The sequence below is a fragment of the Rhipicephalus microplus genome, chromosome 3, assembly GCF_043290135.1.
Source record: "Rhipicephalus microplus isolate Deutch F79 chromosome 3, USDA_Rmic, whole genome shotgun sequence".
Classification (NCBI taxonomy): Eukaryota; Metazoa; Arthropoda; class Arachnida; order Ixodida; family Ixodidae; genus Rhipicephalus; species Rhipicephalus microplus.
Window position 1 is genome coordinate 73,436,923 of NC_134702.1, and position 25,162 is coordinate 73,462,084.

Here is a 25,162-nt window from a genome sequence, read left to right on the forward strand (position 1 = left end):
TGTTCGAGGAGAACAGCAGCAAGAAAAGCAGTGATTGCATCCATATAGCTATAAACTAATTTACTTTAGTTCACAGTTCATATCTTATGGAATAAAATGCATTCTAAATGATTGAAAACCAGTTATTCAAAACAAAAACTTGGTCAGTGCTACCACTACGGACCTTCCACATTTTTTTCCCACTGGAAGCGTAAATGTTCACATTGGATAAATACATCAAAACTCAATATGCGTTCAGTCATAAGAAACACGCCACGGTGCGTGACCGCTAGCACGACGGGTAGTTTGGTGGCTCGACGCAATGGAACGCACGGGCGAAATCTCGCGAACGGCGGGTCCTGTATCGACAAGCTCCCGCCAGCAGTCCATCCTCACCACACAGCGCGTGGCAGAAGCTTAGGTAGAAAAATTGCCGGCTAGTCCTCAGCTCCGCGGAATCGTGATCGGTGAAGTCAGTCTCGTTTTTCTGCTGCACTCCGCTCTTACCGGTAGCATTCACTTCTAAACACTTCGCCTCCGCAGTCGTCGACGCCACCTCCACAGCCCAGTCGACGAATGCCAGGAGCCGACCTTCTTCCGGACCAACGCTTCTTCCCAGCAACTCGGAGGCAACGTCGCGGACGCATCTTATTCGTTCATCCAGGCTGCCTGTGACTGGGTCATCGGCGGTGCCTCCGCCATGATCGACGTGGTCCTCGGCGACCGTCACATGCTCCTTCAGAGCCCGTTCGGCAAACAGTGGGCTTTCTAGGCGATCCACGTCACTGCCGATAACGACTGGCCTCCTGGACCGGGCGCTCCTGGTTCTCGGTTCTGGCGCTTTCGATACGGAGTGACCGCTCACGTTTTCTACATGAAATGTCCACTCTAGCCATTCCAGAAGTATCCAGACGCCAACGGAAGCGTAATCAATGCTCGGCACGTCCTTGCTGTCCACGAAGCTGTCCTTGTCGAGGAAGTTGGCCGGCACGGCGACAAACTGCCGCTTGTCCACAATGAAAAACGACAGATTGCCACTCAACTGTCGTTCGACGCCACCTTCTTCGTAGTCGACGCCCACGTGGTCTCTGCTGGCGAGGACCACGTTGAGGAGGAACTGATCACCGTAGCGCGAAGAAGGCGACGTCACGTGCGCTGGTTGTCTGCGTTCCATGACGCTGCCCTCGCCTGGAAGGCATAGCGGAAGTTATCTCTTAGGTACCTCTACTAAAGGGGATGTCATTTAGGACTGACCTTAATGTACATACATGCGCCATGTTTCCGAAATTCTATCAATAAAAATGATGGATGGGCTGACATTTTTTCACCTCATTCCTCATATATAACCTTTATCGATATGGCATGTATGCGCATATAAATGTTCTAAAGTAAACCACTAAGTGGTCGCTGCGCTAACCCGGGTTCCCTAAGTTATAAGTATACTCGCCCAGGTGTTCTGTAATATCACTGAATATCGCTGATCGCTAAGTGGATATAATCTCGATAAACTTAAAGCAGCTGCTCAATCACGCTACAACATAAAACAACTATTCAGGTTAAAAATTTATAAACAACAATATTTGCATTCTTCACTCAATCTTGCCACCTTACCTGTGATTATGAAGTTCAGCTTAGAGAATTCGCTGCCGTTTATTATCAAGCTCTTGGAATGCAAAGAATGGCGGGCAATGGTATGCTGCAAGCTCTCCATCATGTTCTTGAAGGCTCGCATACGTCCATTTGACGCCAAAACAGTGGTCACCCAACGCGGAAGCAGTTCCTTGAAGTACGTTCCCGTTACTTCCAGGCACTGGTCTGCCCCTTCAAGTAGTGTAGTCTGGTTGTAAGCTCCCTGCCCGTGGAAAAGGTACTTGTACTTCATCACCTGAGCCACGAGCACTGCAGACGCATAGGTGTAAGCGTGTTCTGTAAGGTTGCCTTCGTAAAACATGGTCATAATCTGGGAGACCTCTGCCATGCCTCTCACGTACACGACACTGTCGGGAGAGTACTCCGAGGCACCCCTGGTCATTCCTTGGTTAAGGGCTTCCGCCCAATTGGCACTAGGAAAAGGTGTATGCGTGTTTTTAAGACGGGTTCTGTTGAACGGGTCCAAAATGCTGACGCGAGACCGCCAGCCGCTGGCGTTACTGTCCATACTGAACAGGACACCCATGGTCTTGTCGTCGTCGGCGGAACCAAGGCTTCTGAGAGTCTCGCGCAAAAATTCCTGCACAATAAGATTAGGACCCAGGGTAGAGCGCAGAGTTTCCCCGATGTCCAGGAACGTCTTGTCGCCCTTCAATGTGACTGAGACGATGGTCGGCAAGCCGTTCTTGAAGCTACTGCTAACAACGAACTGCAGTAAGCTTTGGAGGTTCATTCTTGTCGTACCATTCCTGTCTGATGATGTCCCGTGGTCCAGGTACATAGCGTTGACGATGTCAGAGGCGGTTGTGACTTGGGCGCTGCTGTGCTCTTCCGCGAAGGCTTGGCAGGTGCTGTATAAGGTGGCCATGTTTGTAACATCTTCACTTTCGTCCATTCTTCGACTGCGCGGTGAACCGGAGCCATCTGGTAATACCCGTAAAAGAGCCTGGCCTATACTTAGCGTGTAGTTTCGCACACTTTCACGGCGGTAGCTGCGCCTGTGCGGATCGAACGCATGCCAGTTCCCGCAGACGAACCGGTCGAATTCGAGGCAAGGGTCGGCCGTAAGGTCTAGCGATCCAGACATGACTTTGACTGCTCGAACACAGGCTTGATCCAACGCGCATGCTGCGGCAAGTTGATCAACCAAGGTAGTCTTGGAGCGCGAGTGCTTCACTGGTGCCAGGAATGCGATTGCGAATGCCAGAAGAATCAAGACGGAAATGGTGGTCACGGGAAACAGTATTTGTTTGAAGTCAGGGCCACTAGTGCTGGCCTTGTTGATGCGGGACGTGCTGACGCTAGGCCTACTGACGCTATCCTTGCTGACACTCGGCCTAGTGACGCTAGCTTTTCTGATGCTCGGCCTGTTGACGCCAACCATGCTGACACTGTTCCTCGGCGCAAACCTCGTGACCTCCATGCCTTTTGCTGTAAAAGAGAAAGCAAGTGCACCGAAAGTGCCATATTCACCGAATGTGGTGCTAATAAATGGATAAAATAGCGAAGCTTTCGCTCCCGTCTGTTGCGTAGTATTCGCACGACGAGAAGCATATATTCAAAAAAATCATAAAAACAAGAAATGCTGCCTGTATCTGGGCCCACATTTAATATTTCTGTAAAAGAAAATGACTGTTGGCGTGGATAGAAACTGCTGCCTAATCTAATAAATACGATTTAATGACACTAGCTTCTTACGACTTGTACACAATTATACAGAACTTTTTTAATCCCCTGCATGCGCTAGGTATTCTTTGAAAACAAGCAATTCATTATCCGCGTTCACTTTTTCAGTTCAACCTGGCTGTACAAAACTATCACCATCTGCTGAGATCCCTGACTGGTTTCTTTATGATTCTAGCGGCCAGGCAAGGAGGGCTACATTATCACAAGAAAATAATTAAAGCTAGTTTCCACTATACGACAAGGATTTGGGCATTTCATCTAACTGAGGTGTCCGAAATAAAATATCTTCATCTTCCAAATCATTAACGATCTCTCGTATACAACACTCTGTTAAAGCACCCACTTACACTCTCGATTGAAGGTCAAAGGTGGCGCCACATATGACACGTCACTTGTGATCTCCGTAGGCCTCACAGCGTTCACTTCGTCGTTGTATTTGCTCAGGCCACCAGAGTTTATGGCTATGCTGTGCGGCTTAGACTGCGGCTGATTCCGGGTCAACAAGCTGCGGCTTTCGATCGCCACGGGCTCGTAGGCATGCTCGGAGTCCCAAATGATGGACGGCGACTCCAGTTTTAAGACGACCTCTGGCGGAGACTTCTTGGCCATCCCCTTTTTGAGCAGTGCCATTACGGTGCTCTTGTGGGGCGTCGTTTCATCATTCATATCACAGGCGACCTGAGAAATCCAAGAGTGACCCATGGACCTACACTGCTTGGACTCTACGGACGACGTGCTCGTCCCATAAAACTGTGCCGCCGTCACGCCCGTCCTGGTTGACATATCGGGACTTCGATCTGAATGCAGGTCACCGTAGTAGTCTTCTTCACTCACGTCCACAAGGCCGCTCTTCGAGGGTGTGACGATACCGCCTTGGCGCCTCGACTGCCACGCGTCCGCTGTGGACGCTCGTGGCGCGGTGCTCGAGCGCTGTTGAAAGCAGGGGTTACATGGTGGCGTGGTGTCTCGTTTTCTCATCGGCGGTGAGTGCGACGATGAACCGACATCCGCTTGGCCCTCGAACGTTGGGGAGCATATGGAGGGCTTCATTGTGGGCGACAGTGTCTTGCATTCTGAGCAATGGATGCCGACTACGGCACCTTCGGCAACAGCGTTTCCGGCTTGGTCAACATCGATTTGACTACGTGCGGCATCGGCTACAGAGTGCTTGGCTTTCATGAATTCTGGGGTGGACCTTCTTACTATTTCGGCTTCACGTTTCTCATCACCTAGCGGCACGGATATCTGCTGGAATCGCGTGACGCCCTGTTTACATCCTCTGACCGGCGTCACGACTCGGTCTCCGAGGTCAGTCGTCCGAACACAACTTTCGGCCAGAAGTTTCAGATCAAAAGAGGGGGGTTGTGTGCTTTGCTCACCTGTATCGGTAGACTTTGTGCCATCCTCGACGTCGTGTGTTACCTCCACTCGCTTCGGTCTACGGTCCTCAGGAGGACTCCCCTGCTCGCTGGAAGTCTTGCACCCTCGACGCGACCCGTGACGTTCGCGGTGTCTCGTGCGTCGCCTCCTGTGCCGCGCCGCTGTATGAAATGCCGTGTCCGACCTGCCGGTGTCTCCGCGCGTCGTTGGGGTCCCCAAATAGGAACGGCCCGTCTGTTCGGAGGACATGGCGGCGTTTCCTTCCACGGTGTCATTATCCGTGAGGCCTGTAGTGCTCCAGATTAAGGGCGTCGCTGGGACTTCAACAAACACTTCCGCTGCCGACCGAATTTTGCCAGACGACGCGAAACTCGTGTTTGAGGGGCTCTTTTGCCTCTTGGCGAGCTTCGCCTTAGACGGACGCTTCTTCGACTTCTCAGGCTTCATGGAGTCGGACGGAAAGCACTGTGTGACCGGCGGCATAGAAAGCAGCTCTTCTTCTTCGAGTACGAGCATGCCGCGTGCTTGCACGAGCCCCGCGATGACAGCCACGATGACCTGCCGTACCTATCAAGTGGCTCTAGATGACTCTAAGGGCACGTTCACAGTGAGCATTCTGGCTGCCGAAAGTGCGCCGAATCCGATGCGGCAGTGGCGAGATTTGCCGAAAGGGCCCTCTCTGCGCCAATCGCCCTCGGACCGATTATTGGTCATCGCGAACCAATAGAAGCTGGAATGTTGAAAAACGGCGAGCAAGCCCTACTCACTTGTCATGTCAAAGTGCACATAACATAATGCCGTAACCGTTGTAACCAACTTGAGTTCACGTCCCTAGTTCGTGGAAGAGGTGACAGAGCTTTTTATTGGAGTGATCGAGCTTGTCACGGCTTTCCAGATTAAGACGAACCCACAAACGCCGTTGGCGTCGGCGGTTTTTTCCGCTCTTCATGCATTACAAGACAGCGACTTGCCAACAAAGTAAGCAGTACTGCTTCTTCTTGCTGCCTTCATAGGAGAATAATCGAAACTAGACATAGCGTTGTGGCGTTTGCGAGTCGCGCAAACAACCGGGTGACAGCGCATTCATCCCGCGTTCGTGCCGTGGTAGATGGAATATTCGGCGGAAAAATGAAATGTAATCTCAATGTACACTATATAAGGTTGTATCTAAAGTGAACACTCCTTTAGTACTCAAGGCCTATAGAAGATAGTTAATACATAATTCAGATTATTTTTCTACTTATCAAAACCATGATGTTTTATAATGGACGTTTCCCTCGTGAAGAAGAATAAACTTAGTAATGTTTTCAGCTCGCAACTATGAAAGAAAAACTAGGAAATTTCTTTGTTTGTTGCATATGTGTGAATGTTTACCCTTTTCTTTATGTGTGTATATTTCGTCACAATTTCGTAAAAATAAAATAAACAGCTGTTGGGGTTTATTTTGTTGCTTCGGGTTCTTCCTACGCAGTCCTTAGTTTCCTAGTAGCACGCTGAATACGCAAAACCATGGCACCTACGCTGGCTTTTCTAGCAGAGTCCCCCCACCTTATCCTTGTCAAAAATGTCTGCCTACGCCCCTGATTTGCTCTGTCGTGCTTTTCGCCAACGTCTTCGACAGTGCGGCAGAAAGTGGATGATTTTACTTGGAGATTGCGAATTTTTTTCATGTTCACGTCTGGTTGAATATCTTCCCTCTTTTTTATACACAGCTCTCAGAATCTGAGGTTGGTTGCATTTAAGCATCTTGAGACCAGGATGTAGGCAGAAATTGCTTTCGGGGGAGGGGGGCACCACTTTAATTCTGAAGTGGGGGTCGGGTAGGTGAATGCAGTAGGTTAATTTTGCGCTTATTTTTTTTTCTGAATAAAGTTCCTTTCTACTCTTCCTCTGTATGCCATGGCATAAAAAGGTAGGGGGAGGGGCACGGGCCCGGTGTGTTACCCCTTGGCTGCGCCACTGCTGTCTTTCTAGGAGTCTGTCACGAGTGTTCAAGACGAACGGACTTGTTCTGCAGAGCTCTTGCGTCTGTGAGGGATTCTGTCGCGTCTCTTTTCCCCGTTTTCTTCTATTCCCCTATTCTTCTATTCTTTGAGTGTGTTTTCAAATGTCAGTCAGTGCGTGTCGCCAGGTGAGTCTCACTTTGGTGACCATGGCTGCTTCCTGTGAGCATCGGTCGTTTGCCATGTGGCTTATTATATGCGAAGCAGCTCTTTGACTAGCCTGTGTAAACCCATCCTCCACTGCGCATGCTCGTTCCTCATGGCAGCCCAGGAAAACACCAGCAAAACTGTCGCTCGCCTCCGCCTCTCTATCCTCGCAAAGTCGATCGACGCAGGCTGCGTCTGCTAGCAAAAAAAAAAAAAAAACCCTTTTCCCACTGCACAACCGTTCACTGGCCACCTGTGGATCGGGATGGCTGTAGTGAACGGTTGGATCTGGATCGTGCGTTCGGAATTCAGTCAATGACGTCTTTACTTGGCATTCCCCTTATGAGCGCCAGCGTCAACGTCGCCACCAGTGTAAGCATTAGCACCCGCTACTTCGTATCTACACATGGTTCCCTTCAGCAGGATATTGTCCAAATTTCAGGGGCGACGCTCCTCAGACCATGTAGTACCTCAGGCTACGCAGCTCCTCAGGCCGAAGCTCCTCAGACCCTTCTGTAGCGGCAGTAGTAGTAGTAGTAGTAGTAGTAGTAGTAGTAGTAGTAGTAGTAGTAGTAGTAGTAGTAGTAGTAGTAGTAGTAGTATGTAGCCACCACTAGTTTATGAGTTGCTCAATAGGGGGTATTGTGTTGGTAATAATATAACTGGATGGCGTTAGTGGTTTACACAGCATATCCACGGAGTGAATGTTGATGAGGGTTGCGAATCGTCCGTCCGTCTGTGTGTCGATCCGTCCGTGCTTCCATCCGTCCATCCGTATGTCCCTCCGTGCTTCTGTCCGTCAGCCTGTCTGTCCATCCGTGCGTTCATCCGTGCTTCCAACCGTCCGCCCGCCGGTCCTTCCGTGCGTCCGTCCGTCCTAGCATCTATCGATCAGTCCTTGCCTTTGTCCAGACGCAAGGATGGACGCTTTACTGCACTCATCATCATTAGCTCCGTGAATGTGCTGCAATTTTTGTTTTTCTAATGACACATGAACGCACCCATGCCTGATACCGCAGCCCCCGAATGGCGCTGCTAAGGTCGCTTGATAAAACAAATTAAGGGCTGCCCTCACAAGGGTCATTGCCGCTCAGCTATACTCGGCGACAACTTTTCTTGGCATTGGTGCAAAGGCTGCAGTGCCAAATTGAGGGCACTCTACCGCCAGTGAATGTAGTTCTACAACAGCGCCCGTATTAAATGCGAAGCATTTCTTAGCGAACTACGGCGACTTTGAGCATATCTATCTATCTATCTATCTATCTATCTATCTATCTATCTATCTATCTATCTATCTATCTATCTATCTATCTATCTATCTATCTATCTATCTATCTATCTATCATCTATCTATCTATCTATCTATCTATCTATCTATCTATCTATCTATCTATCTATCTATCTATCTATCTATCTATCTATCTATCTATCTATCTATCTATCTATCTATCTAGCCGTTTACGACTTTTAGCTCTCCTGGCTGTTTTGATAATTGTATCAATACCAAAATTTATATGACATAACATCACTGTATGAAGAGCATAAGTGACTAGTAATAACATGAAAATCATGATATGTATGTCATGATGAATATCATGAGTTACATTTCATGGTCTTGCTGCAGTGGTGGTGGTTTCGTTCATATGAAACATTGCAAAGCTGTTATGGTATGACATGACTACATGGCAAACATAAGTGACAGACCTTCACGTGGAAATCATGAGAGGCATGTCATGTAAGTCATGACTACAATACACACCACGCTCATGGTGCGCTTGTAGTGGTATCGCTAGCTTCACATATACCAAATTTGGTATTATGTGACCTGAATGGATGACGAAGGTATATGATTGGTGCAAACATGATAATCATGACATGCGTGTCATGTAAGAACATGACAACATTCCACACTCTTAATGGGCTCACGGCCGTTTTACTATAGCTTCATATATACCAAATTTGGTATTACGTGACGTAATGGACGACGAAAGTAAATTACACGTCCAAACAAGCTAATCATAACATGCGTGTAGTGTAAAACATGACTACAAACTACGCTCATAGCGCTCTCGCGGTCGTTTCGCTAGCTTACATTTACCGAATTCGGTATTACGGGACGTCAATGAATGACGAAGGTATATGACTGGTGCAAACATTATAATCATTACATGCGTGTAAAGTAACAACATGACAACGTACTATGCTCATAATGTGCTCGCGGCACTTTTGCTAGCTCCACATATACCAAATTTGGTATCAAGTAACGTGAATAGACGAAGTGGGTAAATGACACGTCCAAACATGCTAATCATGTCATGGAAGTCATGTCAGGCATAACTTACGTCCGCCTCGTAACATTGTGCTGATTTTAAAATGGCATATTAGCCTTCCTTGTTCCTGCTTCGCATATCATCAATTCCCAATGCACATGTGATCTGCCAGTGTTTTTTGAATACTACACTACAATAGGCGTAGCCCATTCAGCAGGTTTTACTGGCGACAGCACTATTAGAAACACCAGCCAATCAATATCACTTGAGGCTTCGCCACAGAGCGCGTAAGGAATGAATCTAGCCTCACAGAATTTTGTTGTCGCCGTTGGCTAGAGCTTCAGGCTTGCAGGAAGACCTTTGATGAGTCGCAGATAGGGCTAAAACACGTTTTCATAGTCAGCGAGCAGGCTGTTCACTCTGTATGCGGCTGAACTTAGAACGGAAAGCAAATCAGATGCCACCAGCTGCTCCATTGGCACACCCCTATTGCTGAGCGCTGTTATCAGGTTGCGTCCACAGAGGATCCATCCCGCACAGTCAAGCACTAATTGCGTACCCATGATGAACACATGACGGACACACTTTTGTACCGCACCGACAGTTCTAGTTCACCTAGCAGGGGCAGCCTTCCCACGTATAGCGAGATAACTTCATTCGAGGAGCCTTCAAGCTTGGACACTGTGCGTTGTTACTCGTAGATTCGGCATAACATGACGCACACTGGAGACGATGTGTTGATTTCCATATGTAGCCCCATGTCTCTGCCAAAACAAGTTTGTCGTTTCGGCAGTTCCAATTCTTTGAGAAATGTCGGTTCAAACGTGTGTCACACAATCTTCTTCGTTATCTTCCTTGCTAGACGTGGTTTGCATGACTGGCAACGCTTTTACTCTCTGTGTCTGTTTCAGAATTTGCCTTTCTGTTGACGGGGCCTGATGGCACAACCTAGCCAAGGGCCCGCGCCACCAGCAGCGAAAACACAAGAGCGCTTCAGCCCACCGGCAGGCGTTATCATGCGCTGTTATCATCATGCCTCGTGCTTCTGCATCTTCCGCGCATTCATTCGCTGGGCGCTTCGGTTGTGGTTAATCTGAAACGGCCGATGACGGAATGATAAATGCAACCACGTTTATTGAACTTTGTATGCGCAGAGGGCGCTGCGTTGGATGGGGCACTATAGCAGACCAATGACGGGCTTGCCCTTTCAGCAGTGTCGGTGATTGACACCCATTTTTGGCGTCGCTTGCCACATTTTCCGCTGACATCACTAGTTATCTTCGGCCTCTGTTAGCGTCAACCCTTCCTTCGTCAGCAGCTGCTTGCGCAGGCTACCTGAGCGTATACGCCGCAAATTATGCGATCCCTTAACGTTAAGTCAAATTCAATGCCAAAGTTCATTTGTCCGCTATGCGCCATATGTCGACGAAGAACGCTTGATTTGACTCTCCTTCCTGTTGGCAACGCGTAAAAAACTTTTTAGCTCTGTGCTGTTTAGTGACGTTCGGGTTGTAGTATAGCTATTTGACTGGAACTGATAGGAAAGCGAAAGGGCCTCTTGGCGCGATTCGGCTAGCTAGCACTTGTATTTGCGTGCTAAGAGCAGACATTAGCAGCGCGTGTTGCTTCTTCAAGTCGGTAATGTCATTGGTTCCAAAATATGGTTCTGTCCGTAAAATATATGGTTCGTACTTATACCATAGAATCGTCGAACATGCAGCGGCAGCTGAAACTTGGCCATGGTTCTGCCAGGTGTTTCACGAAGTCTGGTTTCACCGTTGTGTCGTGCGATATGATCCGTGACACTCGTCGCCACTGTAGTAACCAACTGCGACTGGCAGCGGCATAAACTACACGTTATGTGGTGGTGGAACAACGCTAATTGATAGCGAAAAGCGCACGAAGGAAAAACGTCTGCGCTGCAGCATGCACGAGCAATGTATATGGGTGTAGGGCATAAAAGAACGGCCGCTGGCAGCCCGTCCCAATCGAGCATTTGTGCCGTATACCACATGTCCGCACCTATAATTTCAAGCCCTTGTTTTTATTGGCATGTGGGGTGTAACGTCCCAAAACCACCACATGATTATGAAAGAGACGCTGTAGTGGAAGGCTCCGCAAATTTCGGCCACCTGGGGATCTTTAACGTGCACCCAAATCTGAGCACACAGGCTTACAGCATCTTCGCCTCCATCGAGAATGCCGCCACCGCACCCGGAATTCAATCCTGCGACGTGCGGGTCAGCACCCGAGTACCTTATAATAGCCACTGTAGACCACCGTGGTCGGGCTTCATATAGCAAAAATACCGTTGATGTGTGCTCGCTGTAGTTTCACTCATTTGTACTTATTGGCGATAGGAGGTGGATTGCAAGCACTGTAGTGACGAGGGGGGGGGGGGGGGGGAGTGTTATACAGACTTTGGGGAAGGGGGAAGCTATCACCACTACCCTCCACCCCTCTCTGGATCATTCACTGTTTCCAAAAGTCACGTAATATCGGTGCTTCAGAAAGCTTTTTCAACGAGCCAGGAGTGATTCTCGCATATTATTTTTCGCAAACTTACCACCTTGCTCAATCTTTCAAGTGGTTCATCAAGAGCAAGCGTGCGAAGCAGCGTCAACGTAGCAAGAAAAAAAAACAGTGTATTTTAGGCATTGAAACTGAAGAAGCTCCTTGTGGTGATTCTTTAAAACTCAGTGCTGACATGTGCAGTTCATTCTTTGTGCTTGATGTATTGATAAGACAGCTGCTCTTCAAGACAGTGCTTATTTCTCTTATATATATACTGAATTTTGTGTGCTCCCTTTCCTATGTAAACTCTTTTATTGAACCTTTCTAGCACATGCACTTGCTTGAGATTTCTTATTTTGCCTAGATAAAACAATAACTTTCTATTCATGCACCCGATTAGTTTCCCTTTGGGAAAGAAACAATTGTTTTTTTTTTATTGCTACATAAGCCGTCACATAATTCCTCACAATAACTTAGTTGCTTGCAATGTCTCTTTGTGAAACAAATAAAATACACTTTACATCATTTCTGTGGTGCATCTCTTTGATGTTTCAGCACTTGCTTTTATTACGGGTGGTGTTCGATATCTTGCGTTGCTTCACAGAATTAGCGGTGATTTGGAAAATACGTTGCTTTAGCTGAACCCTTAGGTGAGCGTGTTGACTTCATTATACTTTCCTTTACTACGGCCACTTCAACAGGGCAAAGGCGAGTGGCTAGGTACGGGGGGGGGGGCACACCCAACCCCCATGCCCCCTCCCAAACTTTTGTTTTTGTCATGGTATAAAGACCCCAAAATGACACTAGACCACACCTACCTGCCCCCCCCCCCCCCCCCCCCCCGAAATAATTTCGGACGAGCTAGAAAATTCCTTAGGCGTGCGCCCCTAGTGCACAGATGAGGTAAGCCGGTGGGCGTCCTTTTAGGGCATAAGCGTGTGCCCTCCCTATCAAGGGGTTGACTTTGCGACCCCTGTCGCAACTCAGCCCTCACCCCCCCCCCCCCCCCTCCGTGTGTTTGCAAGACATGTCCTTGCATTACCGGTTATAACAGCACGTCTATGGGAATAAGTGCTCGCAGCTCGCAAAAGCCTTCATCTTATCTCTGGGTCATTGGCACGTGCATAAGTTCTTAGCGATTAAGTTCGAGGAATATGGAAAGTACAATGTAGCACCGTTCAAACGTTCAAAATGCGCGCTCATGCATTATATGCGCGTTTTACGTATTACCGCGACATCTGTTGAAGATAGCGCAAAGACGTACTTGCTCAAGCTTAAGGGAATCTTCGAGGCCACACTAAGACAGAATAAGGTAATAGTAATAGCGCGCTTTGTGTTGAGAAAACAACAATGCAACAATTACGTTTTCAGTTGCTGCTAAAGACGTTATGGCTTATGGCATCATAAAGCATAGAACTAGAGTGATTAGAAGCGTGTAACTGAAGCTGACCACAGTGCCAAATATGGCGTACCCAAGACAGTTGTCTGTTCTCTGCCAGCATGTGGGGTTCCTGTCAGAACTCGCGTGTCCACGTGTGTTTCCGCGGGGAAGCGAGCAATGCGTGGCGATACCCAGTTAGTACACTCTGGCCCAGTGGCACGTGTATGCTGCCGTTGTGTTGACTGTTGCATTGAAGACGCGTTGCGCTGGGCTTGACGTTGAAGAAAGCACCATGAACAGCGTGGCGACTATTCCGAAGGAAAACGCAAGCTACTGCGACGTCGCTTACTGGGATGACAGGTATCGGAACGAGGACACTTACGACTGGCTGCTTCCCTACCATACGTATGCCCACCTCGTCAAACAACACGTCCACGATACCGACCGGATACTCATGTTAGGTAGGTGGTCCGTTCCAAATTTCGAGATGGGGGTGTTTCGCATAGCATCATAATTGCACTTCCGCATTTTGCCCAAACGAGCGAGTCAGGACCTATAAACTCGATCACGATCGGTTTCAAGCGCGATCGAGATTTGACCGCGTGGTAATGTTGCACGAAACCGGAAGGATAAATTAAGAGCTGCTTTTTTATTATGTTAAACACAACGTAATAAAATCAGCAGATTATTCATGGTAAAAAGACATTATTTTTCATTTAAAAAAGCAGTACTCATTACCTCATTTATGTTTGTATGTATGTAGTATCTCGTACTTACTACAGTATCGTTAAAACGTACAAATATTACCCAAATACATTCCTCAGCTTCATTATTTCTTGGTTTCATGAAATTATTCTACACAAGCATTCATGGCTTTTCTTTCCGTTTGTGACCGTCTGAAATGACGTGCGATATCAAACGTGTTTACAAGTTGGTGACAGCCCAGATGAATGAAGGACCTTATTTTTCAACCGATTGATTTTGGCACTCGTGTCTTTCTTTTCAGGTTGTGGAAATAGTCCGCTTAGTGAACTGCTGTACAAGGATGGCTTTAGGAACATTGAAAACATTGACTATTCACACGTTGTGATCAACAACATGTCGGTACACTGCAGCGATTGTGCCAAAATGAAGTGGCACGTCATGGATGCCACGAACCTTCAGTTTTTGGAGAGCTCGTTTGACGTAGTAATAGAGAAAGCCACCATTGATTCGATGATGGTAAAGGAAAAGGACCCGTGGAATGTGTCGGAACAGACCAAAGCGACAGTGACCAAAGTTCTCAGCGAGGCAAGTTGATCAGTGTTTCTATACTTCAAGCGTAAAATACTCATGGGCAGAGACTAGGAAACTTGGAGTAACAAGAAAGAGTATGTGATGTAAATATGAAATAATGAAAAAAAAACAGTGAAAAAAGTAGTCAAATAATTATAATATCTGGTGTTTAATGTCCCAAAATTACGATATGACAATGAGGTAACCCATAGTGGAGCACTGCGGAAATATCAATCGTCTGGTTTTCTTTAAGGACATTGACATTGCCCAGTACACAGGGAAAGTAGTGCATGGTGGAAATCATTGTACATTCAGATGTGGGAACACAGAAAAAGAAACGGTGTGGACAGAAAAAGCAATTTGTGTGCTGTAACTGTTCACAAAGCTTTTTTCCTGTGTTCATCTAACTATGTGTGCAATGATTTCCGCCAGAGACGTGCATCATGAAGTTTTCAAAAAGTAGCCCTCAACACGACTGCATGCGACTGTCTTAAGCTGCCATTTGGAAGCCGATTTTTTTTTTCTCTTGTCAAATTGACAGAATATTCATGCAACCACTCTATTTAAGGGATGACACAGTGTTTGCTTACAATATTTCTTTATTTATAAACAGCAACATGCTTTATTGATTGACTTACTTATGCTAGCACAAGGGTCATATTATGTCATTCATGGGCTGTGTGTTTAGTTTCCTTCGTGTTACACTCAATAAGGAAAAAGGTACGTGACATCCACTGGTGTCGAAAGACAGTTCAAATACCCAGTGAGCAAATACCAGCACTAGACGAATGAACTGAAGTGCTATATGCTGAAGTGCTTTCAAGGACAATAACCAGCGACAGAAAACAACATCACGTAAGAAATTTAGTGAACTTTGGTGTAAAAAACAGCTTGCGTTTTCTTACGTCAGATAAGGAAGGTTGTTTGGTTGTCATGCCGGAAGGTCTCTTTCATGATAAGGCATTGGCAGCCGTGGAAAAAAATTTTGTCCGTGTAGACGTAAAAGCAAACAAGGTTAAGCAAATGGCTCTCACTTTACTAGAGAACAGTAAATTGGAACGGATTGCATCAGCCGTAAAAAGCGCAGGTAGCTTGCATCTTGAGTTATTTTTTGCGGCAAAGACTCATAAAATTGATATTCCATTCAGGGCTATTGTATCCGAAAGGGACTCGTGGCAACTATGCTTGTCTTCGTATCTTCAGTGTCACCTTAAGACATTGAAGGTATCGGATCCTTTCAGTCTGCCAAACTGTGAGGCGTTAGTTTCGTATTTAAGCACACATAACCCAGGAAAATGCTATTTCTTCAGCGTAGACATACAAGATATGTATTACAACATCCCGCATGGTCCGCTATTGTCTAGTGTAAAGCAATGTATAACAGAAGAAAACGATGAGTTAGAGTTTGTGAATAGGTGTGGTGTATCAGTGGATGCCTTTCTTGAATTGTTGACTTTTTACCTTAGATCGACATTTGTTATGTTGAACAAGGCTATGTACCGACAAAAATCCGGTATCACAATAGGCTCGAAAGTAGCCCCGGTTTTAAGCACATTTTATTTAGCAAAAATGGACAAGGCAATAGATTTAAACCTTAAAGGGCTTGCACTCAAAGTGTTTCGGTTTGTAGATGACTTTTTGGTTTTTATTGAATCGGATGATCGGGATAAAATGGTAGCAGAAGTTTTGAAAGTCTTCAAGAAAAATAGTAGAGGGCTTGAATTTACTCATGAGTTACCAGTCAATGACAAACTGCAGTTTTTGGATATTGAGTTAGATGCCACAGCAGAACATGTATGCTGGTCATACAATTCGCGAACGGAAAAACCCTTACTTAGCTACCGATCGGCACATTCTAAGGTTGTAAAGAGTGGCATAGCCTTTTCATGTTTGAGAGCAGCCTTAACAAAGTCATGTCCAGAAAAAATTAGCGAAAGCTTCAACCAACAAATTATCAGGCTAAAAAATGCTGGGTACGAAAAACACATGTTGTGTAGATCAGCTAACAAGCTGATTAGTCACGTATGCAACAACTTTCATGAAAAAATGACAGGTAATGAAAACAGGAGGAAGATCGTGTCAGTTCCATATGCGCACAAGATTGCCCATAACTTAAAAAACGTAGGTAATCGCTATGGCCTAGAATTAGTTTTTTCGGCACCCAACAAGCTTAGTAAAATATGTTCCAAACTAGACCGTAAAGTTTTCATAGCAGTAAACACTAATGCTGGTAGTTGTACGGTAAATCACACAACGAAGTTTGTTAAGTGTAGCCTATCAGTCGTGTATTGCTTGCCGCTAACGTGTGGAAAGGTATACATCGGCCAGACGGGTCGTTGTTTGAACACCCGACTTTTAGAACACAAGCGATCATTAGGAACTAACATTCATTCTCACATAAAGGGACACTGTTCCCAGTGTGGCTGCTCACCACTGTACAGTGACACAACCGTAGTCTTCCGTCATGCAAACCGACTAACCAGAGAAATTGTCGAAGCCTTTCACATTAAAAAAAGAAAAGAAGGATGCATTAGTCAGTCATCGGTTTCGTTAAGTAACCGAGAAGCCAGCTACCTTGAAGGACTTAATTGAGATCAGTGTTTGCATGTGTCATACTCTCCTTCTTGTCGTTTCAAAATTTTGTTTCAAACACGTGTGAATTCCCGCAAAATTTTTTTGTTTTTTTTTTGTTTTTATTGATTTGATGTTACCCAGGGCTGTTTTTAGTTATGTCATCTAAAAGTGTCTAAGCTTAACTGCCGTGTACTATTGCTTGAGTCTGCGCAAAAGCTTCTGTTGGCAATGATTCAGTGTTCGTAGTTCTTTTCTGTGTCGCTAGGGTTATGGGTTATATATGAAGTGCTGCTTCTGAAATAAAATTTAGTTGCGAGTGTAGCGAGTGTCGTGTTTTCTTGTCCTCTTCGTCCCCGTTGAATTTGCGCTACTACACCATATGGTTAAATGAGTGCTATATGCTTTACCGAACTCTAACAAAGGTGCAGTCAACTACACAGCAGCTTGAAGCATCGAATAAAGTGACAAGGTAGCAAAATGTTTTGTGTGTTTACATTTTTATAGCTGTAAATGAATACTTAGTTTTTCATTACTCACCTGGTGGAAGGGGAAAAACCATTTATTCTTGTGGTAAGTGTATGCAGAAACAACTTGAAGTAGCATATTGCTTGTGTCACATTGCTATCTTATTGGTGCAAGTACAACATGACATAGTTCATCTCATCCGACATTACATGTACCCCTTCTTGAATTCTTTGCTTGTCCTATTCTTTCTATTGTGCCGGCTTAGTAAAGTTCTGTATTCTTTTGCTAAATTTTTTAAATCTACAAACATCATCTGTGAATAAAACGTAACATAATAAGAAGCGTTGCAGTTACCACTTATATTTGTGAAATGTTTTTATGTGCACACTTGCTACTCGTGTAGGGAGCTACTGAATGTTACAGACCGCTTTAAAGTGTGTCAGAAATGGCAGTCTGCTCTGTTTCCTGGTGGTTTGCTATCTGTCAAAAGCCTGCCTTGGGTAGGCGTGCAGCCTTTTGTGCTGCAAGTCAGGTTATCACTTCTGGCAGTGGCTCGTAGCTATCTCAATGTTGGCACAAGCTGCTTAAACGCATGTGTTGTGAACTTGAAGATAGTAACGCTTCCAGTGCTTGTTGCACAGAACCGTGACAGGTGATTTCTGCAGTTCCGACATAGCATGCAGATTGTGAAGGCTGTGGTCTCTTTTATTATCTGTTGTCCTCACATGATTGTGCCCACCATCTCTTTGCCACCTGGCTAGACGGAATGTTGAAATGTGGCTTTCTGTCACTTATACCTGAAGTGCAGGCAAACCTTCAAGAATTCATGTTCACAGATTCAATAGTGGAAAAAGTATTAAGACAATAGAAAATGGCTGAACAACCACAAACATCTGTGCAGCCGCTTGTCTTGCTGCTTTCTTTTAAATCATTATCTTTTTTCCCTCATACTCATGTCCTGTTAAGACTTGAAGAGATTACCTATATTGGTTACATTGTGAAATTGTGGACACAAGCTGGGAGAGATTGACGAAAGTGACTCGTCTTGATGTACCTATGCTGTTCATGTTATCCTTGTTGCAGGTCAGCCGTGTCTTGCGCAGTGGTGGCCGCTTCATTTCCATCACGTTTGCACAGCCTCATTTTCGCAGCCCGCTCTATGCCAATGCCCAGTATGACTGGTCTATCGACACGTTCAAGTTTGGTACCAGCTTTCACTACTTCTGCTATGTCATGACCAAAGGCCGAGAACTTTCTTTGGGTGCCACACCATGCTACCACCTGCCAATCTTTCGACGGAATTCAAACGCTAGCCAAAGCAGCGAACCTGACAACGAGGACTTTCTTTTGAAGATTTTAGCCTCCTGACACTAGTATGATATTTAGTTCTTTTCACATTTCTAGTTTTTACCTTGGACTGAGACTTATAGAGCAGCATATATGACACTTGTTTGTCAAAGATGCATTATTGAAACTGAAAATTGCTTCCTAATATATGGCAGCAGTCAGCTAAGTCAGTTGGTTGGGGCTTTCCCAAAATTCAGCAGACATTTCAATTTTGATAACATACAAGGAACATGTTGTCTTGGTTCACTTTGTCTTGTGCAATATTAACTGTGCTTTGAGAAAATTAAATGTTATTTAATGTTTCTTGTTAGAAAGGCCCTGAAACACTTTCTGAACATACACATTAGGAGGACATATCTGTTGACAAAGCTCCTGTGAACATGTGAGCCAAATGTTGCTGCGAAAATTGGCTGCCATCTACCCTGTGTCTTGAATATCCAGCAAAGCTGCATCACTGCACACATGCTAAGGGGTGGGGGAAGGATGGGAGGGTATGTTGGTATCATTTTATCATTTTGTGTAGACGTAAGTATTGTTTTATTATTAGGTTTAAGCAATTGTAGAGATAATTGCTTTGTGGTAACTGTGGTATGCCATGATTGGTTGTGGGACCATTTTAAACAAGACAGATTTGTTCCTTTCATCTAGCATTGCATTCATGCTGTTCTTCTGATGCCTTTGATTTTCTGGTGCCATGGGCGGTCTACCATTGCAGTCTTAAAATGAACTGAATGAGTTTCTAGACGGGCCTCTCTTTCATATAAGAAAGCAAGAAGCTTGTGGGGTGAAAAGAGGGCTGTTTCATGTCATTTGGAAACCCTGTGTAAGGTAAAATGGAACTGCAACCTGATTTTTAGCAGGAATGCATGGCAGGGTGCTGCTATTGTTCACAGGAGCCTTACCATCCCTTATGTGGTGTTATGAGTGTTGTGGAGTTTTCTTTATTGAAATGGATGCTGAGTTCTATGATGTTTGCCTGATTGCAAAGAAAGATGATGCCTTTTGCCTTCAATTGTTAAAGGGCCTCTAAGCCATCCAGAGGTTGAAATTCAGTTTGGACGTCGCAGTTGTATACAAGTCTGTAGTGAACCTGTTCATTGGCTTCTCTGTTCACCTGCTAGAATGCGCTTGGAAGTGAAAATGCAAGAAGTGTGCACATAATCTAGCAGAGAAGCATGCAAGCATCTGTTGTGTTCACGGCACAAAATTTTCAGACCAACAAAAGGTATACACCTTCGCTGCAAATATCCAACACAGAAAGTGGTAGTCTCTTGTTAAGGGCATCCAAAATTTTTCTTGTTGCCCTTCCAGGTATTGGCTGATTTTTCGACCATACGAACATATTGTTAACATTGAGTTACTGTGAGTCGAATTCACTCGCATCTGCATGGTCAAAAGACATGAGTTTTAATCTTCGAGTCGCCATCGATATTCATGTGGTTAATGTTTCATCTTCTACAGTCTGCTAGGTAGCTCCCAGCTAACTATATTTGTGCTCTTTCAGACCTGAGTCTGCTGTTATGGTAGTCGCCAATGTGTGTAGTCCCTTCCCGGAATGCAAGTATGCTTCCTGGATTGTATAAACTTTCTTCTATGTGAGCCTAAGTGGCGAAAAAAAAGTGTGTGCTGTTACACTCAACATGAAAGCTGTGAGAAGCATGGAGCAGTGATTATTCTGCTCTTATATGGCATTCACTGGCTAGTGCACACTGGCATTCTAAATATGCAGCCTATTCGGCATCCATGGTGGGAAACGAAACCTTCATTTATGTTGCAGTGGCGTCCTCTGCCCTTCTAAAGTACAACACTTCACTAATGGATGTAGGACGCCGTCTCCTGTGCAGCCCATGTGGTCTTACGTGTGCACTTTCGTGTAGTATTGACAGTAAAGATGCCCAGCCTTTTTATCCATGTCAGCAGGAAGAAGCCTCCCAGCTCTTATCTGTTTTACCATATAGGTCTCCCCCAAGACCACCACTGGCTGCTTGAGTTCCGAGATGTCTCTCTCCATGCCGCTTTCAGGCCATCAGTGCGACCAGTTATCCACATATGTCCCACACCTTTCACAGGATCATTTCCACTTGCTACCCAAATTGCCAAGAAAACCTCATCTTCCACCCTTGTGGCAATCTTTGACGCTGCTCAACCCCATCATAACGAAACATTCATTATGTGGGGGTATTACGGAGTCTCGTAGATGTGTTTCTGCGAGGCATCCCAGCACACTACTACAATGCTCCCACTACAGGATGCCAAACTACTCCTTCCATTTCTCTTTGTGCCGGTACCCACTCTTGTTTAAGTAAAAAACGACCTGTTCTGGCCTTCGTTTGCATTTCTCACTTGTTTTTCATTTGCAAGCATTCATCTTGTGCGGGGCTTAGTTCTGTGCGGGGCTTAGTTCTGTGCGGGGCTTAGGTCCGCAGCCAAGATTCGATCCCGCGATCTGCGGGTCAGCAGTCGAGTACCTTAGCCACTAGACCACCATGGCGGGGCTCCGTAAATCATTTCTGGACCAAAGTGTTCCACTCCCTGCAGTGGTCTTGCTGAGCTTTGCTTTCTCAGGCCTCATCTACAAGAGCGTAGATCATAAAGCGATGATACTGAGCTCTCCCCATTCAGCTGGTCATCTTGGAAGAAAGCATTGCTGCAGAGTTTGTTGAAGTGATCAGTTCTTGCATGCACTTTTGTGGTGCCAGCATGTATCGCTACCATGTCCTCTAATGCCTCCCAAGTGGGATTAGCTGCATTGATTTTCAACCATAGTTCTTCTATTGTGACTTCTTCTCTGGTTCAAAACAGGAGGTATTTGTTCTGGTCAGTAGCTTATTGTACTGCCCGTCTCATACAGGAGGCACCCTTATTTCAGTATACATGCCTGTACTGGTTAGTTGGCATTCCTCCTTCGCTTTTTGTCCTTTTTGGGGAGGGGGGGGGTTCTTATTGAGCCTTCTCTCGTTTCTCTCCACCACATATGATAAGGGCTTTCCTGCACTCTCCGAATATAGGTCTTAATGTCCGGCCGCTGCGCCATATGACTTCAGTGGGGCCAAAGATAGGTTGTCACCTTTCGCATTTTTGCTTCATATCTTCATGATTAAGGTACCTCATTTCCAGTATGAGCAGCTCAATGTCTTGTCCCAGCATAAATTCGGCGCTTTGACTCGTGGTTGCTGTTGTCGGACTGTCGCTCATCCCCGTTTTAGCTTGCGGTATTTCATGGACGGAGTAAGAGGGTTTTGCCAGTGTTTGAGCTTCCGTCGCACGGTCGTATGCTACCGTCTCAAACTTTTTCTGTGCCACCTCTTCTTGCTGAGCCTCTAGCCACTGTTTCTCCTCGAGCAGCTGCAACTCGGTAAGTCACCCTCCTTTCTGCTATTTCCCGTTCTAACTTGGCTTTCAGTTCGTCAACCCTCGAAGTGATGCATTCTCCTTGCTTCATCATCAATAAATAATAGTGACTGTCTCATATTGTCAATATATGAATGGCAGTGCCACCTATACTTCTTTGATTGTCCTGAAATATGTGTATTTCAAGTCAAACCATGTATCGCACTTGGCGCAGAGATCCCACTCTTCAGCAGGTGATCCTGCTACTTTATGAATATCCTATTTTTGACTATTCGTCACACCTATCCTGGCATGCATCGATGGCTGCTTGACTCTGTCCATTCGTCAAAATGAGAGGACATTCTAAGCAACTTTTCGGAAATATCACGTTATGCAAATTGAGAATGTATGTCAATCACACGCATGTGGTCACATGCATGCAAGCAAGCATGCGAGCTGCCTCACTCCCAGGTTTGCCAGAGTAAGCGTACCCATATCGGTTCCATGCTCTTTCAGTTATCAGGGTAGTTTGGGAGGATCTTGAAAAAGATTTTTGAGATCCTGTCTCTTTAGTAATTCATGTACCGCTGTCTCAGCAGGTGAGCTTAAGCAAAAGGAATTTCAACAGTCTGCTCTACTTTCTTGGTGAGTTAAAGCTGCACAGTGGCATGTGAAAAACACCATAGTAAATGACTTGAGGATCACATTGTACCAGCCATGTTCTTTCTAATACCACATAATATGATCGCAAATCAACACTTCAGCCATTATACACCATCCAAATGTAGGCACTTCAGTGGGTAGTTGAGACTGCAACCTAAGTTTAGTCAGGAAAATACAAACATTAATAGACATGCTTTTATCTGTAATAGATATACATGATGGATATACATTAATAGATATGCATCACATAATTATAAAGTTTGTCCTCTGGTCCAGACTTATCTGTAGAACCATGCATGCTTTTCTAGATCCCGCTCTCACTCATGGGGCACTATTAAGCCTTGCTTGTTTTTTTACTGTATATAGGAGTTAGGATTTTGCATATAGGCCAGTTAGGCTTGTGTGCCACCCTTGAGTGGAAGCGGATCACGTTGTGTGGTAGGAAGGTGATATAAGCAGGCATAATGAGAACTTTCTGCTGCTCAGTGTTATGCAAGCAAAGCACATTGAAGGGATGTTGAACAAAGTTTTTGACTCCAATATTTTCAGCCTAACAGATAAATTGGATTCTGAAATCGATAGAGACAACCTTCATTCCGAGCAGAAACTACAGGATAATAATGAATTTAATGTGTTTTTCACAAACTACTGCATTTAGCGGCAGCGCCATAAGCTGGGGAAGGTGACGTTTCGTGACGTCAGGCTCGCCCGAATCTGGCAAGCCAACAATGCCAGCCATTGCTCGTGTCTCTCCACTCGCTCATATTTTATTTTGGTTCCCTGAATAGGTATGAACAGTGACGGCAGTGAACAATGCTTCCAGCTGGGGCAAAACACGAGCGCTTTTGTGGAAAGGAAAAATGAAAGGACATGCGGAGAAAAGGAAGAGTACAAGAACACGTGCATCCTGCATGCGTCTCAGTGAGTTCGACATGACAGCTCGCACTCACGAGCAGTCGCTGCACGCTGACAATTCATGAAAAATAGAAGCAACTGTTGAAAAAATACGACAAATAAACTCTGTTCATTGGAGCAGTGGCATCTTCCAAGTCAAAGTTCGAAGTTTCGTCAGTTTTTTTATTTTTTGAATTTTTGTTCAGCATTTCTTTTAGCAAGCACAATAATATCTTAGCTATTCACGACTGTTCTTCAACGTTGGATAATCTGCAAGATTACCAGTTGTGTTGCAAAATCTACTCAAGAAGCACATAGTTATGTCACTCTAAACTCATAAGACATGCTTAATCTTCCTGATTGCCAGTTGATGCCACCACTCTTGTGTATATAGAATGACAGAAAGTGGGTTTTATGTGTAACCTCTTGGATGTGCTTGCTTTACCTGCAAAATGATTAACAAGCTCGTGTATCATAACTCTATAAAGAAGGCACGGAAAGCCTAATTTTACTATGGGATCACGAGCCTGGAGGCGCGTATCTGTCGCTCTTAGAATATTCAGGTGCTGTTTGTGTTTGTTATCTTGTTGCATAATTGCGTGGAGAACAGGGGCAGCAACTGGCACACCTGTTGGCATAGTTCATATAGGTAGCTGAGTCAATACACAGCAGTACAATTGGGAAGTCCTGAGAAGGTTTACAACGGCTTTACTTTCAAGTCATTCCGTGCTTGTAGGGAATGTCTTGACACATTTTTTGAAGCGAGCAGAGCTCTGCATGTTTGTTACACACACATAAAATGTGATTCATTCTTGGCCTCAAACCTGCAGTATAGCACAGTGTGTTGTTCTCTCAGTTGGATGTCGAGAGCTGCCGTGTGACAACATGGATGTTGTGTTTGCTGTTGTGTTTCCTGCTGTGTACTGTGCTGTGTGTGTGCCTATTATTTTTCTGTCAAATGTTTTTTCTTTTTCTGCCCTTCTGCTCTCTTGTATTCCGGCTGACTTGTGATATGGTATCAACTTCATTTGAAGTGTGAAGATAACTGAAACTTTTTCAATGCTTTGCTTTGTTTATATAATTTCTTCAGTATTTGTCACGTTGACTTCATTTGGACTACAAGATGTACTACCATATACTATTTTAATGGGCCATGGGCGAGGTGAAAGTCTCGATGAAGGTACGAGTGCTGGCTCATAACCAAGTTTCATCACAATGAATGTGGTGCCATGTGTTGTACTGCTTTGTTATGCAAATGTGCCTACTTGTTCATTTTGCTACCTTCTGTTATTATATGATACCTGAAGAATAAAATGCTCAAGTGCCTGTGAGCGCAGGTAGCACTCCATTTTCGAGCCTTTTTATGCCACTTAAAAACGGCTGTCACAGGTATGTTTATTGTTTACAGTATGTAGATTTGAGAAACAAAAGGTTACAAGGCAAGTTCATAGAAGTTCATTAATTCTGTGAGTAAAATGCATGCCACAGAGATACATGGGAAAAATTGTCTGCCATTTTTGTGTTTGTGTATTGTAATCAAACTATGAATTACACAACAAACCAATGATAGACAACTAATGTTTGATCAGGCAGAAGCTACTAGC

General features: G+C 45.2%; 1 protein-coding gene across 1 annotated transcript; it reads left to right on the forward strand.

Moving 5' to 3' along the window:
• The first annotated feature begins 13,127 nt into the window (after nucleotides 1-13,127).
• LOC119160934 (EEF1A lysine methyltransferase 4-like) lies at nucleotides 13,128-24,906 on the forward strand. Its single transcript, XM_075889821.1, has 4 exons — nucleotides 13,128-13,471; nucleotides 14,017-14,300; nucleotides 18,408-18,697; nucleotides 23,453-24,906. The coding sequence occupies exons 1-3, from the start codon at nucleotides 13,303-13,305 to the stop codon at nucleotides 18,690-18,692; spliced, it is 738 nt and encodes a 245-aa protein (XP_075745936.1). The 5' UTR covers nucleotides 13,128-13,302; the 3' UTR covers nucleotides 18,693-18,697; nucleotides 23,453-24,906.
• The last annotated feature ends 256 nt before the right edge of the window (nucleotides 24,907-25,162 follow it).

Excerpts from the sequence above, each read along its gene's own strand:
- LOC119160934 (XM_075889821.1), top strand. The coding sequence starts at position 13,303 with ATGAACAGCGTGGCGACTATTCCGAAGGAAAACGCAAGCTACTGCGAC. Across the intron at positions 13,472-14,016 it reads CGACCGGATACTCATGTTAG|GTTGTGGAAATAGTCCGCTT; the intron begins GTAGGTGGTCCG and ends CTTTCTTTTCAG. Across the intron at positions 14,301-18,407 it reads TGACCAAAGTTCTCAGCGAG|GTCAGCCGTGTCTTGCGCAG; the intron begins GCAAGTTGATCA and ends TCCTTGTTGCAG.